Here is a 12133-nt window from a genome sequence, read left to right as displayed (position 1 = left end):
CACACCTGCTTCCGCTGGCCCCATTACAGAGCATTCGCCTTACGGTAAGCGACAGGCTACTTCCTGACCGGCGCCCCAGCGCCCCTTCAGCTGCTCTGTGCCTTCTGCGTGCAGCTGTGCCACCAAGGCCACCAAACCGGAGAGCCGGGGGCTACAGGTTTGCCTACCTGCGGCGCTCCTGGCCCCTTTCTGCCGTCAGCCTCCAGTGTCCAGGCTGACGCGCCTGCAGGGCCCCCCAGAGGGCCCAAAGCCAGCCGCACAGGCACCTACCCGGCAAGTTTAGTAATGGGCTCTGGCAGGGGGTGGTACAGGCCTGGAGTGGAGGCGGCAACAACGAGAGCTTCGCAGGGCAGAGTAAGGAAGCGATCTGAAGGGACTTTATTTTCTGCACGATGTAAGCCAATCATGAGATTTCACAGTGATTCCTGGGGTGGGGCCAAAGGAAGGTGTCACCCATCTGTCGGCCGTGGGCAGGGCAGGCTCACTGCGGCAGCTGGAGGAGCACCGACTGGCCCTGCGGCAGGTAGGTGATGTTTCGGGAGCGCGCCAGCTGATAGGCAATGTCCTCCGCCGCCTCCAGCTTGCGCAGCTCGATCAGCCCGTCCCCGGCGGTGGCCAGCGAGTTGGCGATCAGCTCGGCGGCCTTGGAGTCGCCCTCGGCCGAGATGATGGCTGCCTTCTTCTGCTGCTCAGCCTGGCGGTGGGGAGAGACCCTGCTTGGACTTCCTGTTCCGAGTGGCAGGCCACCAGCCCAAAGGGGACACCATGGGGCACTCCCGGTGGCTCCCGAGGGGCTGCAGTGGTCTCCATCTCCCCCTCCCCCAATCCTGATAGCTGCAGGCGTACACGCCACCTTCTCAAAGGCTCATGCACCCGAGCAGCCACTTTGCTCAGCTGTCTGCCTCTGAGCTGGGGGCATCCAAGGCCGAGGGAGGGCAGAAGAGGTGGGCAAGCCTCAGCCTCAGCTTCCCTCTGCTCGGGTCAGGGCAATTCTCGCCATCCCCAGTAAAGCTCAGAACTGACTCTCCTTTGCCGCCGGGCGAATAGAGCCCAGATTAGGGATAACGCAAGTGGTGACTGGGTGTGTGATGTGGGTGGGGGCAACAGCAAAGAAATGCACTTTCGCAAAGACCAGGCCACTCTGCAAACAGATCGTGCCCCATCACTCTACTGGATACATCTGGATGGATTTAGTGCTGGGGGTGCGGTGGGAGGGATCAGGAGAAGATAGCCCATCTGGCTAACGTTTGGTTGTCTCTGCTGTCAGCTTTCACTGGGTATCCTGGTTAAAAATGACTTCCCAGCAATGCGGGAAACATCCCGGGCGAGCCATTTTTCAATTTGTAGGCGAGTGTTTTTGATCTCAGGGAAGTCGAGACAAACGACCCACTGGTGGTTAGGAACCTAACTTCACACATCCCCGCTGGCTGGAACCAATTGAGGGAGCACGGTCCCTTCAAACTCCCTTCCGATTAGCCCGGAAGCAGAGATGACAGATGATGAATTTCCAGGCCACCCAGCGAAGGGGGACGCGGGGCCCAGAAGGAAGGGAAGAGGCTCCTGCCATCTGGTGGAGCACTCACCTTTTCCACCACAAATCTGGCTCTCTCAGCTTCCTGCTGGGCCACCTGCTTGGCTTCCACTGCTTCTGTGAACTCCTTCCCGAAGGTCAGATGCGTCTAAGGGGAGAGCATGCATGGGGCGAGGCGGCGTGATTGCTCAGACAGCGTGGCTGCAGGGAGGAGGCGGCCAGGGATGGCTCTAGCGGCTGGAGGCGTGCCCGGCGCCAGGACAGCCCCCACCTCCACACCCCAGTGCAAAGTGAGTTTGCAGCCAGCAGGCTTCACCCGCTGGACATCACCACCGTCACCCTCAGAGTGGTGATCTCATGGGCACCAGAAGAAGGTGCCCAGTCAACAGCTAGCTCCCTGGGAAGCAGATTGGACATGTGCTCCCCCAGAGTCCTGCCTGCCTGCCAAGCCCTGGAGGAGGCCGGATGGAGACTGAAGGCCCTGAGAGCAGGGATGCAGAGCCGGCCCGCTGCTCTCTGCTTGTGGATTAACCAGCCCCCTCCGTTCTCACAGCCCCTCCACTGAGATGCACACCAGGTGGCTTACAGGAACGTGGAGGCAGTCAAAGCCACCGGTCGGGGTGAGGTGCTCAAAGTCCGATGACCCAAACCTTTCTTTTCTCTTCTCCCCTGGCTGACTGAGGCTTGGCTAATGGGAATATCTCTAACAGTGCCAAGGGCCAATCTCGGGAACAGGTCTCAGCATCCCCAGGGGCTGGTCAGGAGAGACTGACTGACTCAGCCAGCTTTTCATTAAAGCGCGGAGGGGGCAGGATGACAGGGGAAAGCATTGGTTTTTCTATCATGCTCCTGTTTGTTTCATTTCCTCCTCTATCCTCGCAACCCTGACTTTAAAAAAAGCATCAGCAGCCTCAAACCCAAACCTCTCCTGAAAGCTGACCCCTCCCCACCCCACTTTCCTGCTGGACTGCGCCCCCCCCCCCCCCCCGCCTTCACAGGCCACAGGTGCTCTACTTTGCTGACTCCATCTCTGGAATCGTGCTGAATGTCTGGGGGAAGAAAATGAAATCCTCAGAGGCCAAATTTAAATTAATAAAGGAAAAAGAAACGTGAAATTAAAGAGCCCAATTGATTTGCAGAAGGGCCAGCCAAGGGCAGCCAATTCCCCACGACTTCTAATTTTCTCCTGGTGCCTCGGAAGTAGGGTTTCTTGTGGTCAGCCCACATCTCCCCTGAATGACGTGTGTGGTTGCAGCCGAACACAACGCCAAGCTGCTTCTGAGGTTTTCCCAAGCGTTTTTCCGCAGCCAAGGTGTCCAGGTTAACAGTGATTGGGAAAGAGCCTGCAGAGCCAAATGGCTGCAGCTTGGCCTCTTGTCAGTAGAGGGAGCTCACGATGCCTTCCACTCCCTAGAACGTAGGCAAGGTGGAGCCAGCAGTGTGTGCCCTGCAGGCTAGGGCTGGGTGCTGGGGAGCCTTGACTGTTTAAACAGCTGCACAGATGCTGAAAGGGGGTGGAATGGTGCCTTTCCCTGGCGATGCACAGGAGGACTGAACAGGAAACACTCCACCTTCCTGCCTGAACTAAACACTCCAAATGATTTTTCCCAGAGAATTGAGAAACATGCCCCGGTCCCCCCTGCCCTCCGAGATCTGAAACACTATCCTGCCAGTATCGTGCTCTGCCCGGCTCCTGACATTTGTGTCAAATAACCCGCAGACCATTAATGCCCCAGAGGCTCTCCAACACCTTGGAGCTGTCCCTGGCCCACACCAAGCTTTGGGGAGCAGAGCCAGTCATTGACAGGCTATCACCTTCCACCGGCAGTTCCCAGAACTCCCTTCCCCGAGCTTCAGAGTAGCAGGTCAGACGGGGGTGTTGGGGCAGAGCCGTTTCCTAGTGCCCACCAGGCAAGCTCTTCCCGAGTCCAGCAGGGTCACAAGACATTACTTCCTGGGGAGGTCTGGGACCCCTCATGGTGCCGAGAGGTTGTGAACCTTGTAGATGGGGACCGTTTGGGCAGGGCCAGAAGTCATAAGAAAAAGGTGTGTGGCAGAGCCAAGTAAAACAGAGAAAGCAAGGAGACCGTCTCAGGTTATCTACTCTCCAATGGCGTACTGGCTGCTAAGCACAAGGCTGGTGGTGGTTAACCACCAGCTCTGTGGGAGAAAGCGGAGGCTCTCTGCTCTAGGAAACAGGGACAGCCTAGAAACCCACGGGGCAGTCCTACCCTGTCCTCTAGTCGCTGGGAGCCAGCATCGACTCGAGGGCAGTGAGACCAGAAGGTAGGAGGCAGGGCAGCCCTTGAGGCAGGCGCCTCCCTGAGAACTGCATGCCCCCACCCCACAGACCCCTGTGCGTCTTACCAAGGACACGTCATCCAGGATTAGCCCAAAGGTGGCTGCTCGCTCCGTGAGGTCGTCGCTCACCTGTCTGGAGACCAGCTCCCTCTGGGTGATTAGTTCTCCAGCATCAAAGCGAGCCTGGAATCAAAGGGCGGGAAGAGGAGAGGACAGGAGGGTGAGGGGCAGGAAAGGTGCCAATAAAGGACACAACCCTGCCCCCACCCCGTTACCCTCTGGGCAAACCCGGGGGGTGGGGGAGGCCGGGCGTGTGCCCTCACCACCACGGACTTGAGGATCTCGGTGGTGATGGAGGGCAGCACACGCTCATCGTAGTCCTCGCCGATGCTGGTGTAGATGCGCGGCAGCTGGCTGGCCACCGGGCGGAAGAGGATGCGCAGCGTGATGTTGACGTTCTGTAGATCTTAAGGAAGGGCACAGCGCAGGACTTCAAACACAGCCACAGCGGGGGCACCGAGGGGCCCCGGTCAGCACCCAGAGTAAACGTGCTGATTCTAAGACCCGAGCGGGCAGGGCGCAGGTGCACCTGGTACAGAGCCCGGCAGTGTCGCAAAGTTTGGAACTTCTGCCAAGTCTCCGGTGGGGACACACATGCCCTGCATGCCCTGCAATGGAGGCAGTCCCGGTGGCGGGTCTGAGGGCTGGGGTGTGTGGGGCACTGCACATCTTTCCACAACAGGCCGGTGCCTGAACTCCAGAGCAAGGGCTTCTGGGTCTGAATCAGAAGGGCGTCATGGAGAGGCGAGCAGGCCAGCTCACACAGCACCCAGGAGCAGCCGCATCACAAGATCATAGTTAGCTGGCCTGGCTAAGCTCGTCTGGGCGAATGCGGCCACTTTCCCCTGTTTTCCCGGTCCTGTCCACTGTCAGAGGTCATCATTCATCCATAGCCCGCTTCCCATTCCTCATCCCAGGAAGCTGAGGGTTCAGGCCCCTTGGAACAAGAACGCTGTCACAGCCTGCTTGTGGGCATAAGCAATAGGGCACATGTGCCAAGAGAGTCCCGGACCTGCCACCAGGCCAGCTGGGGAAAACCTGTCCTTGGCTACTATGTATCCATCTGCAGGTCCCGGCACCCACTCTGGAAGAAGACACACAAAATATCCTTGGGAAAATGACACGGAACAGCCAGAGGCACGGAGAGGAGAGTGAAGCTTTTCAGTTACAATGGTTCTTTTCTCTATGGCTCCTACCCCTCTTGCGGTAGACAAGCCAGCGGGAGGCGGTGGTGGCAGCCTGTCTCCCGGGCCAGCAGCAGCCACCCTGCTCCTTCTGCGGACACACTTCACACTCCTGCAGACCCAGCTCAAGCACCAGTGCCTGGCAGGCGCCTCCCACGTCCAGGAGGGAGGCCCTGGACCTCGGTGCTCCTCCCGCTCTACTGTAACTGGAGGTCCGCCTGCCCACCACCCCAGCTAGGCTGAGCTCTCCGGTCATCTGTGAACTCCTCCCACCCTACAGCCCAGCTACGCGGCAGCTAGCTAACACCTGCCGAGGAATCCCGCCAACTCCCTCAAGCATCCCATCGAGAAGTCAGGACCCATGTGACCTCTCCCCTGCATGTGCACAAGTGCCACTGCTGACGGAGACCTGCCAGGCCATGGGCCGCATGCCCCTCGGGGGGCAGGTGGAGGAGAACGGTAACACCCCTCACTTTCAGCTATGCGCGGAAACCCTGCGGAGTGCCTGGGACACCAGGAGACTGCTCGTAGGGCTGTGGCCACAGCCTGGGGGATACCAGCGCGAGGTTACCTCCCGGGAGACAGAGGACCCCAGAAGCTAAGCAAAGGGTAAAACAAGCCACAGAGACACACAGTCGGTAGACACTGGCTAGCCAGCCGCTCTGGTGGGAAGGGGCGATGGCGGGGTGAAATGCACAACTTCGTTTCTCCAGTCAGACCACCAGCCAGCTCTGGACCTGTCTGGTGAGCGGTGTCACCCAGCCTATGACTCCAGGTGAAATGCTCCAAGACAAGTATGCCAAGAAGTTTTCTTGGGTGAAGACTGACCTCCCCACCTGCCTGCTCCCACCAGGATCCCAGAACCCTAGAAAGGCTTCAGGAAGGAGCCCAGTCAATGCCCCGCCGACTCCCCGCTTCACTCGCACCACAGGCCAGACAAGACTCACCTTTGCTACCAGTGATGACAGGCACGTTCCGTGGCCGAGAGCGGCAGTCGAAGAGGATTGGTTTCTGTACCCAAGGGATGAGAAAGTGAGTCCCTTCCCCTACCACGATGTCCTGGACGCCACGGAACCGGTCAAAGATGACAGCTCTGTGCCCCGCATCCACTAGACGGAGAGGAAGGATGACAGGTCAGAAAAGCTCCTCTTCCACGGGAGGCTCGCACTCTTGCAGGTGCCCAGGTGCTTACTCACGCACCTGAGCTTCCTTCTCTTGCTGTCTTCCTGAGCTCTGGTCCCTAAAAGCGTCTCAACAGCTATAAAACCAAGCAATCACTTCCTGTCCTGAAAGTGCTTTGGTAAGAAGACCTGCTCCTCCAAGTCCTTTCTCTTTGTCTGAACAGCCTCTTCCCCCAAATCACCAAACATTTCCAGGAAGCACCCCCCAACCTTCCAGAATCTCCCCGAGCTGTCACGGTGCCAATGCTCAGTCCTGTGTCCAATGGAACCCAGCAGCAGCCTCACGGTGGGAGTCCCGGTGGTGTCGTGGGTTACAAACCACAGGGTCAGTGGTTCAAATTCACTAGCAGCCCCACAGGAGAAAGATGAGGCTGGACTTGGAAACCCAAAGGGACGGTTCTACTCGCTCCTATGAGCTGGAAATGACTCAATGGCAGTTGATTTTTTTTAAACTGCTTCCCAACACTTGTTCCTCTAAGAGCCTTAAGGGATAAGAGCTGCCTTACTGACAGGGAAATTCAGAGTTGGCAATTATGGTCTAGCTGTGCAGGTGCGACCAAAGGTTCACAGAATCGAGGCAAGCTTTTCGGAACAACTGCTTTCCGTTTCTGCTTCTGAACTCTGTAGCTGGTGCCCTGTAACTCCACTCTGAAACCGACCCTCATCTTACACAGCCGCGCACCAAGCAGGATGCCCTGCTGCTTGCCAGCAGTGAAAGTCCGAGTGGGAAAGCGTCTTAAGAGGAAAAAATGAGTTCATTCCCATTGCTTGATCCAAGAACTCAAGACTTGGAAAGGTCACGTGACTTATCCCAGGGTCACACCAGAAAGTGGAAGAAAAGCCGGCTCAAGCTTCCGTGAAAAGTGGCCAACGCATCCCAAAGAGAAGTTCTCAGGAGGGGCCCACTTTCAGCTGAACCAAAGCTCTTATTTAGGGCAGGGTCACCCCCAAAAGGTCTGACACCTGCTGAAGTACCTGGGGGCCCCAGCGCTTCAAATCCACAAGCAGGGCAGGCTTAGGAGCCAAGGCTCTCAGAGGAAGTGTAGGCTCTGATAACATTGCAGATGCCAAGTGTGGGGTGGCAGCAGGTGAGCCCCCTTGCCACAAACACAGCGTCCACAAGTGTCACAGGGAGATCATCAGAAGCCCTCCTTCTAGCCAACAGCGGTGGCCCGCCACCCTCAGTGCCTCACCGTTATAGAGCGCGGAGTTCACCACGCCTCCGGCAATGGCTAAGGCCAGGCCGAACTTGCCGATGGACTCAAACACCTTGGCAGCCATGTGTGCTCCTGTTAGATCTCACCTTTCCGCCCACTCACACCTGAGTCGGGAAAACAAAACAAAACATGACCCCCAAGTTCCCAGCGTAAGCCCACTCTGAAGCACAACAGCCGCTGCTCTGGTGGCCGCTTACTACCCACCCTCACCCCCACCCAGCTCCGAATCTCCCACCGTGGGACACCCGCTCGCAGCTCTTCGGCTCCACTGAAAGCAAGCTCTCTGGACACTTGGCTCCAGAACTGGAGCGTGAAGTGAGCCCGACCCAGGCACGAGCCTGATCCCAAGGAGCCCTTTGAGCTGCATGCTCAACTACCTCTTTCGTCCAGGGCAAGCCACCCCCAGGTGAGAGGGGCTCTCCGAAACCAATTTGTTTGGCAAAGTAACTAAAAGAAAGTGCTCTGCGTTGACTCCAACCTTCACAGTTCACATGGCTCTGAGGTGGGGGGCTCCGTGTGAGGTGGTTTCTCTGAGCTCTGAGGAGCTGTGTGGATTGGCTGGGGGCACCGAGGCACAGTGGGCTTATGAGCGCAGGAACCTCGGGGCTCAGAGCAGTTCCGCAGGGCCTCTAACTCTCGAAGGCCCATCTTAACGCCTCCCCTGCACTGCTCAACATCCTGAGTGACGCGGGCCGTTTGTCTGGACGCAGGGACGGACGGCATTCGGGCAGCAGTACAACACAGGAGGCTATTGGCGGATAAAGGTTCCATGCAGCCTTGCGGCCAAAGAGCGCTCTGCGGTGGTGGACGTGGAGCCGAGGGCGGGCGCGCAGGGCTAGGTGGGCCTAACTAAAACCCACTCCACCGTTGAACGGTTTTTCCTCTTCTCTTTTTTTTCTTGTTGCTTTCATGCCCCGTCCAACGTCGCCTTCCCCCAAGTCTCAAATCTTCTCTCCTTCTTAAAAGTTCAGCTCTTGAGAAGAATTTGAGCTCCTTCCGTGCATTAAAATTTCCTTTCCGAAGGCCCGCGCTTCAAGTTCTTACCTTTCAACATTTCCATTTCTCATAGCTTCTGGATGATTCCTTACCCTGCCCCCACACAAGGCTCCCTCTCACTCTGCCACCCTTGCTTGGGTCAACCCGGACCCACCCGTCTTCGCTTCCCCCGAGAAGCGGACCCACGCACGCACCCGGCTCGCCCGAAGTGCGTTTGTGGGACGAGGAGAATCTGCAGACACAGTCACGAGTCTGACCAACCTCCCACCGATCTCACCTGCTTTCACTCTGACCTCCACATGAATTCCCCAGCCACTCACACTGCGCATGCACTCAGCCGCTCCTCCCCTTCCTCCGCCCTCTTCCCAATATCCTTGCCTCCGATTGGTGGAGAAGACCGCGATGAGTTCTGGGAAGGGTAGTTTGCAGTCTTGCCCTGGTTCCGCGGCTCTTCGGTGGAGGACTACGATTCCCAGAAGGACACGCAGCAAATGGCCCGCTCAGAAAGACGTTTTCTCTTTGGCGGGAACCGCAAAGAGGCTACTGCAAAGCCTTTTGGGGATTGTAGTTCCTGGACGGCTCAATGCACGTGTCTGTCCTGAGGGGCTTGATTTGTGATGACAGATTTGCAGAGAATGTCGAAAGTACCGTGCTTTGCCTGGAGGACAGACAAAGCAGTCTTGGAAGAAGCACAGCCAGAATGGCCCTAAAGCGAAGATGGCAAGACGTAATCATCTCACGTCCTTTGGACGCGACCTCCCACATGACAACATGCTTGGGTAGGGAGGGTCAGGGGGAAAAAGGGAATATCTTGATAGATGGACATAGTGACCACAACGACGGACTCAAACATAACACCAATTGGGAGGATGCCACAGGACCGGACAGGGTTTTGTTCTGATGGACTCTGGGTCTTCATGAGCGTTCACTACAAATCCGAGAGTCTTTTGGAAGAAGATGCGCCACCCAGCCTCGGGGAGAAGGGCTACTCCAGAGCTGCTGGCGGACCGCACAGAGGGAGGCTGAGCTGCCGTCTTCTTTCCGAAGACTGGCCTGGACACGTCTTCAGAGGTGTGGATATTGATTACCCAAATCAGAAGGAATCTTAGAAACCAACGGGGATAGAAAACTCAGGCCCAGAGCAGGGAAGGGATTCAAGCTCATACACTGAATTAGCTCGAAGGGTTGGTTTTGTATCTAGTGAATATCTGGACGCAAACACAAAGCAAAAACTTTTTTTGGACACAATTGCAGAAGAGTGCAAAGAATACATGTGTGCCTTTACCTAAAATCACCAATTGTTAACAATGTACGCCATCTGTTTTTATCATTTCTTCCCTGTTTCTAGCTACGTCTTGCTATCTATTTTTTTTATCTATCTGCCTATATTTAAAAACTGCTGAATAATTTGGGAGTAAGTTGAGTATGTGATAATCATGTATTTTTAGGCAATAAAACATGGGTTAAAAATAAGAGCACCTTCTTACTTTGGGTAAGCTTTATACTGATACAATGCTTTGAGCTAAGCTATTGTCTGCATTCCACTTGTTGTAGTTGACTTGATAATAAACTCAATGAACATTCTCGTTTCCCTTCCTCACCCCAGGATGGAGCCAAAGATCAAACATTTAATTTAGTTCTTATATTTCTTTATACGCCTTTAATTCAGAAAATTCTCAGCCTTTCTTTTTCTTTTGTTACATTTGATGACATCTGAAAATTAGAATGTTTCTAATTTAGAGTTTGTTTGGTTATTCCTCATAATTAGATCCAAATTTTGCTTTCTTGGCTAGGACATGATTTAAGTGATATTATGGGCATTCATTTGAATGAAACCAGGCTCATTTCTGGACTCCAGAAGGACTGGCTTGTTTCAAGCTAGTTTTCCTACATTTCTCCCCTTTCCTCTCAGCTCTTCTTCCCTGTCTCCACTTAGCAGTCATGTAAATGTTGTAAAGACATTTATGACAGCATTCTTCAGATTATGGGAGTTTGTCTTAAGTAAGCACAATGCTTTCCTCTGATCACAGGAATGCAACCTCCATGAGAGCCAGAATTCATCCTGCTGCCTTTGCGACTATACTCTCAGCACCTATGATAGGGCTAGGCATCCAATAGGCACCCAGTAAGTATTTGATAAATGAATTAATGAAAATGTCATTAAAGGAGGAAAAAAAAGTGGCTGGTTAGGTAGATCCCAGATAAGGAACACAAGATAGGATGCTCTGAAGATAGGGAGGATTAGAGATAAGAATCTGAGAAAAGTGTTTGGGAACCATTTAATTGTGAGGAGACAGGGATTAAGGGCACACTTCAGGAGTGGTTCCATTTGTTCCTACCTGGAGTATATTCCCCTTAAGCTCTCTTCCCAATGGGCAGGGGGGCTGGTGGTAAGAACAAAAATATCTTGAACCAACCTATTATGGGTCAGTTGCTTCATAAACATACAATTTATTTTAACTCTGTTTTCCTATCTCTGCTTTGGGATGACGAGCTGTGGGATGACGTCAAGAATAACATTCACGAAGAACGCAAAGGGTGATTGAAAAACAGGACGGAAATGACCCATGTGCATGCCTGGACACACTCTGAAACTCACCCTTGAACGCAGAGTAGCTAAAACAAATGAAAGAAATGGAAGCACTTTTCACTTGAACAGAAAAACATAACGGGAAGAAGACAAGTTAAAGTATCATAGTGAAATGTACAAAGACCTAAAGTTAAAATCCAGCATGGGGAAGGGAGGGGGAAAATGAGGAGCCGGTATTAAGGACTCAAGTAGAGGGCAAATGTTTTGAGAATGATCATGGCAACAAATGTATATATGTGCTTGACATGTGGATGGATGGATGGATTTTGATAAGAATTGTACGAGTCCTCAATAAAATTATTTTTTTTAAAACAGCAGGAAAGAGCCCTGTCAGCATATCTCAAGGTAAAAGAACTGCAGGAAAAATTCAAGTCTCTATTTAAATATTGAAAGATTCTACGGGCAAAATATTGAATGATGCGGGAAACCTCAAATTATGATAGAAGGCATACAGTCACTGTCCTCACAAGGGTAACTATTCAACATTTAGCCATTTCAAGAGGGAGCATATGAGCAAGAAGCAATGGCATTGAAGGAAGAAGTCCAAGCTGCACTGAAAGCGCGAGCCAAAAAACAAGGCTCCAGGAATTGAGGGAATACTACTGGAAATGTTTCCACAAGCTGATGAAGCACTGGAAGCACTCACTAGTCTAGGCTAAGAAATTTGGAAGACAGCTACCTGGCCAGTTGACCAGATATATCCATATTTGTGCCCATTCCAAAGAAAAGTTGAATTTATGGAGCAGTACCATTAATATCACATGCAAGTAAAATTTTTCTGAAGATAAAATTTTTAAATCGTTTCAGTAATACATCACCTGGAAGCTGCTAGAAATTCAAGCTGGAGTCAGAAGGGCATGTCCTTTCTGATGTCAGACGGATCTTGGCTGAAAGCAGAGAGTACCAGACAAATGTTTACTTGTATATTATTGACAATGTAAATGTATTCGTCTGTGTGGATCATAACAAATTATGGATAACATTGAGAAAGACAGGAATTCCAGAACACTGCTTTGTGCTCAGGAGGAACCTGAACATAGACCGACGGGCAGTTGTGTGAACAGAACAAGGGA

General features: G+C 53.5%; 1 protein-coding gene across 2 annotated transcripts; it reads right to left on the bottom strand.

The window, feature by feature from the left end:
* Positions 1-355: 355 nt before the first annotated feature.
* PHB1 (prohibitin 1) lies at positions 356-8847 on the bottom strand. 2 transcript variants are annotated; one of them, XM_075561662.1, is made up of 7 exons: positions 8748-8847; positions 7451-7578; positions 6024-6185; positions 4156-4298; positions 3899-4015; positions 1584-1679; positions 356-694 (listed from the first exon to the last, which is right to left on the bottom strand). In XM_075561662.1, the coding sequence occupies exons 2-7, from the start codon at positions 7536-7538 to the stop codon at positions 482-484; spliced, it is 819 nt and encodes a 272-aa protein (XP_075417777.1). In that variant the 5' UTR covers positions 7539-7578; positions 8748-8847; the 3' UTR covers positions 356-481. The 2 variants fall into 2 exon arrangements, with proteins under 2 accessions (XP_075417777.1, XP_075417778.1); XM_075561663.1 differs by having other exon boundaries at positions 8665-8783.
* Positions 8848-12133: the final 3286 nt, after the last annotated feature.

This window comes from Tenrec ecaudatus, chromosome 10 (genome assembly GCF_050624435.1).
Source record: "Tenrec ecaudatus isolate mTenEca1 chromosome 10, mTenEca1.hap1, whole genome shotgun sequence".
Classification (NCBI taxonomy): Eukaryota; Metazoa; Chordata; class Mammalia; order Afrosoricida; family Tenrecidae; genus Tenrec; species Tenrec ecaudatus.
This window is presented reverse-complemented; position numbering and strand designations above follow the sequence as displayed.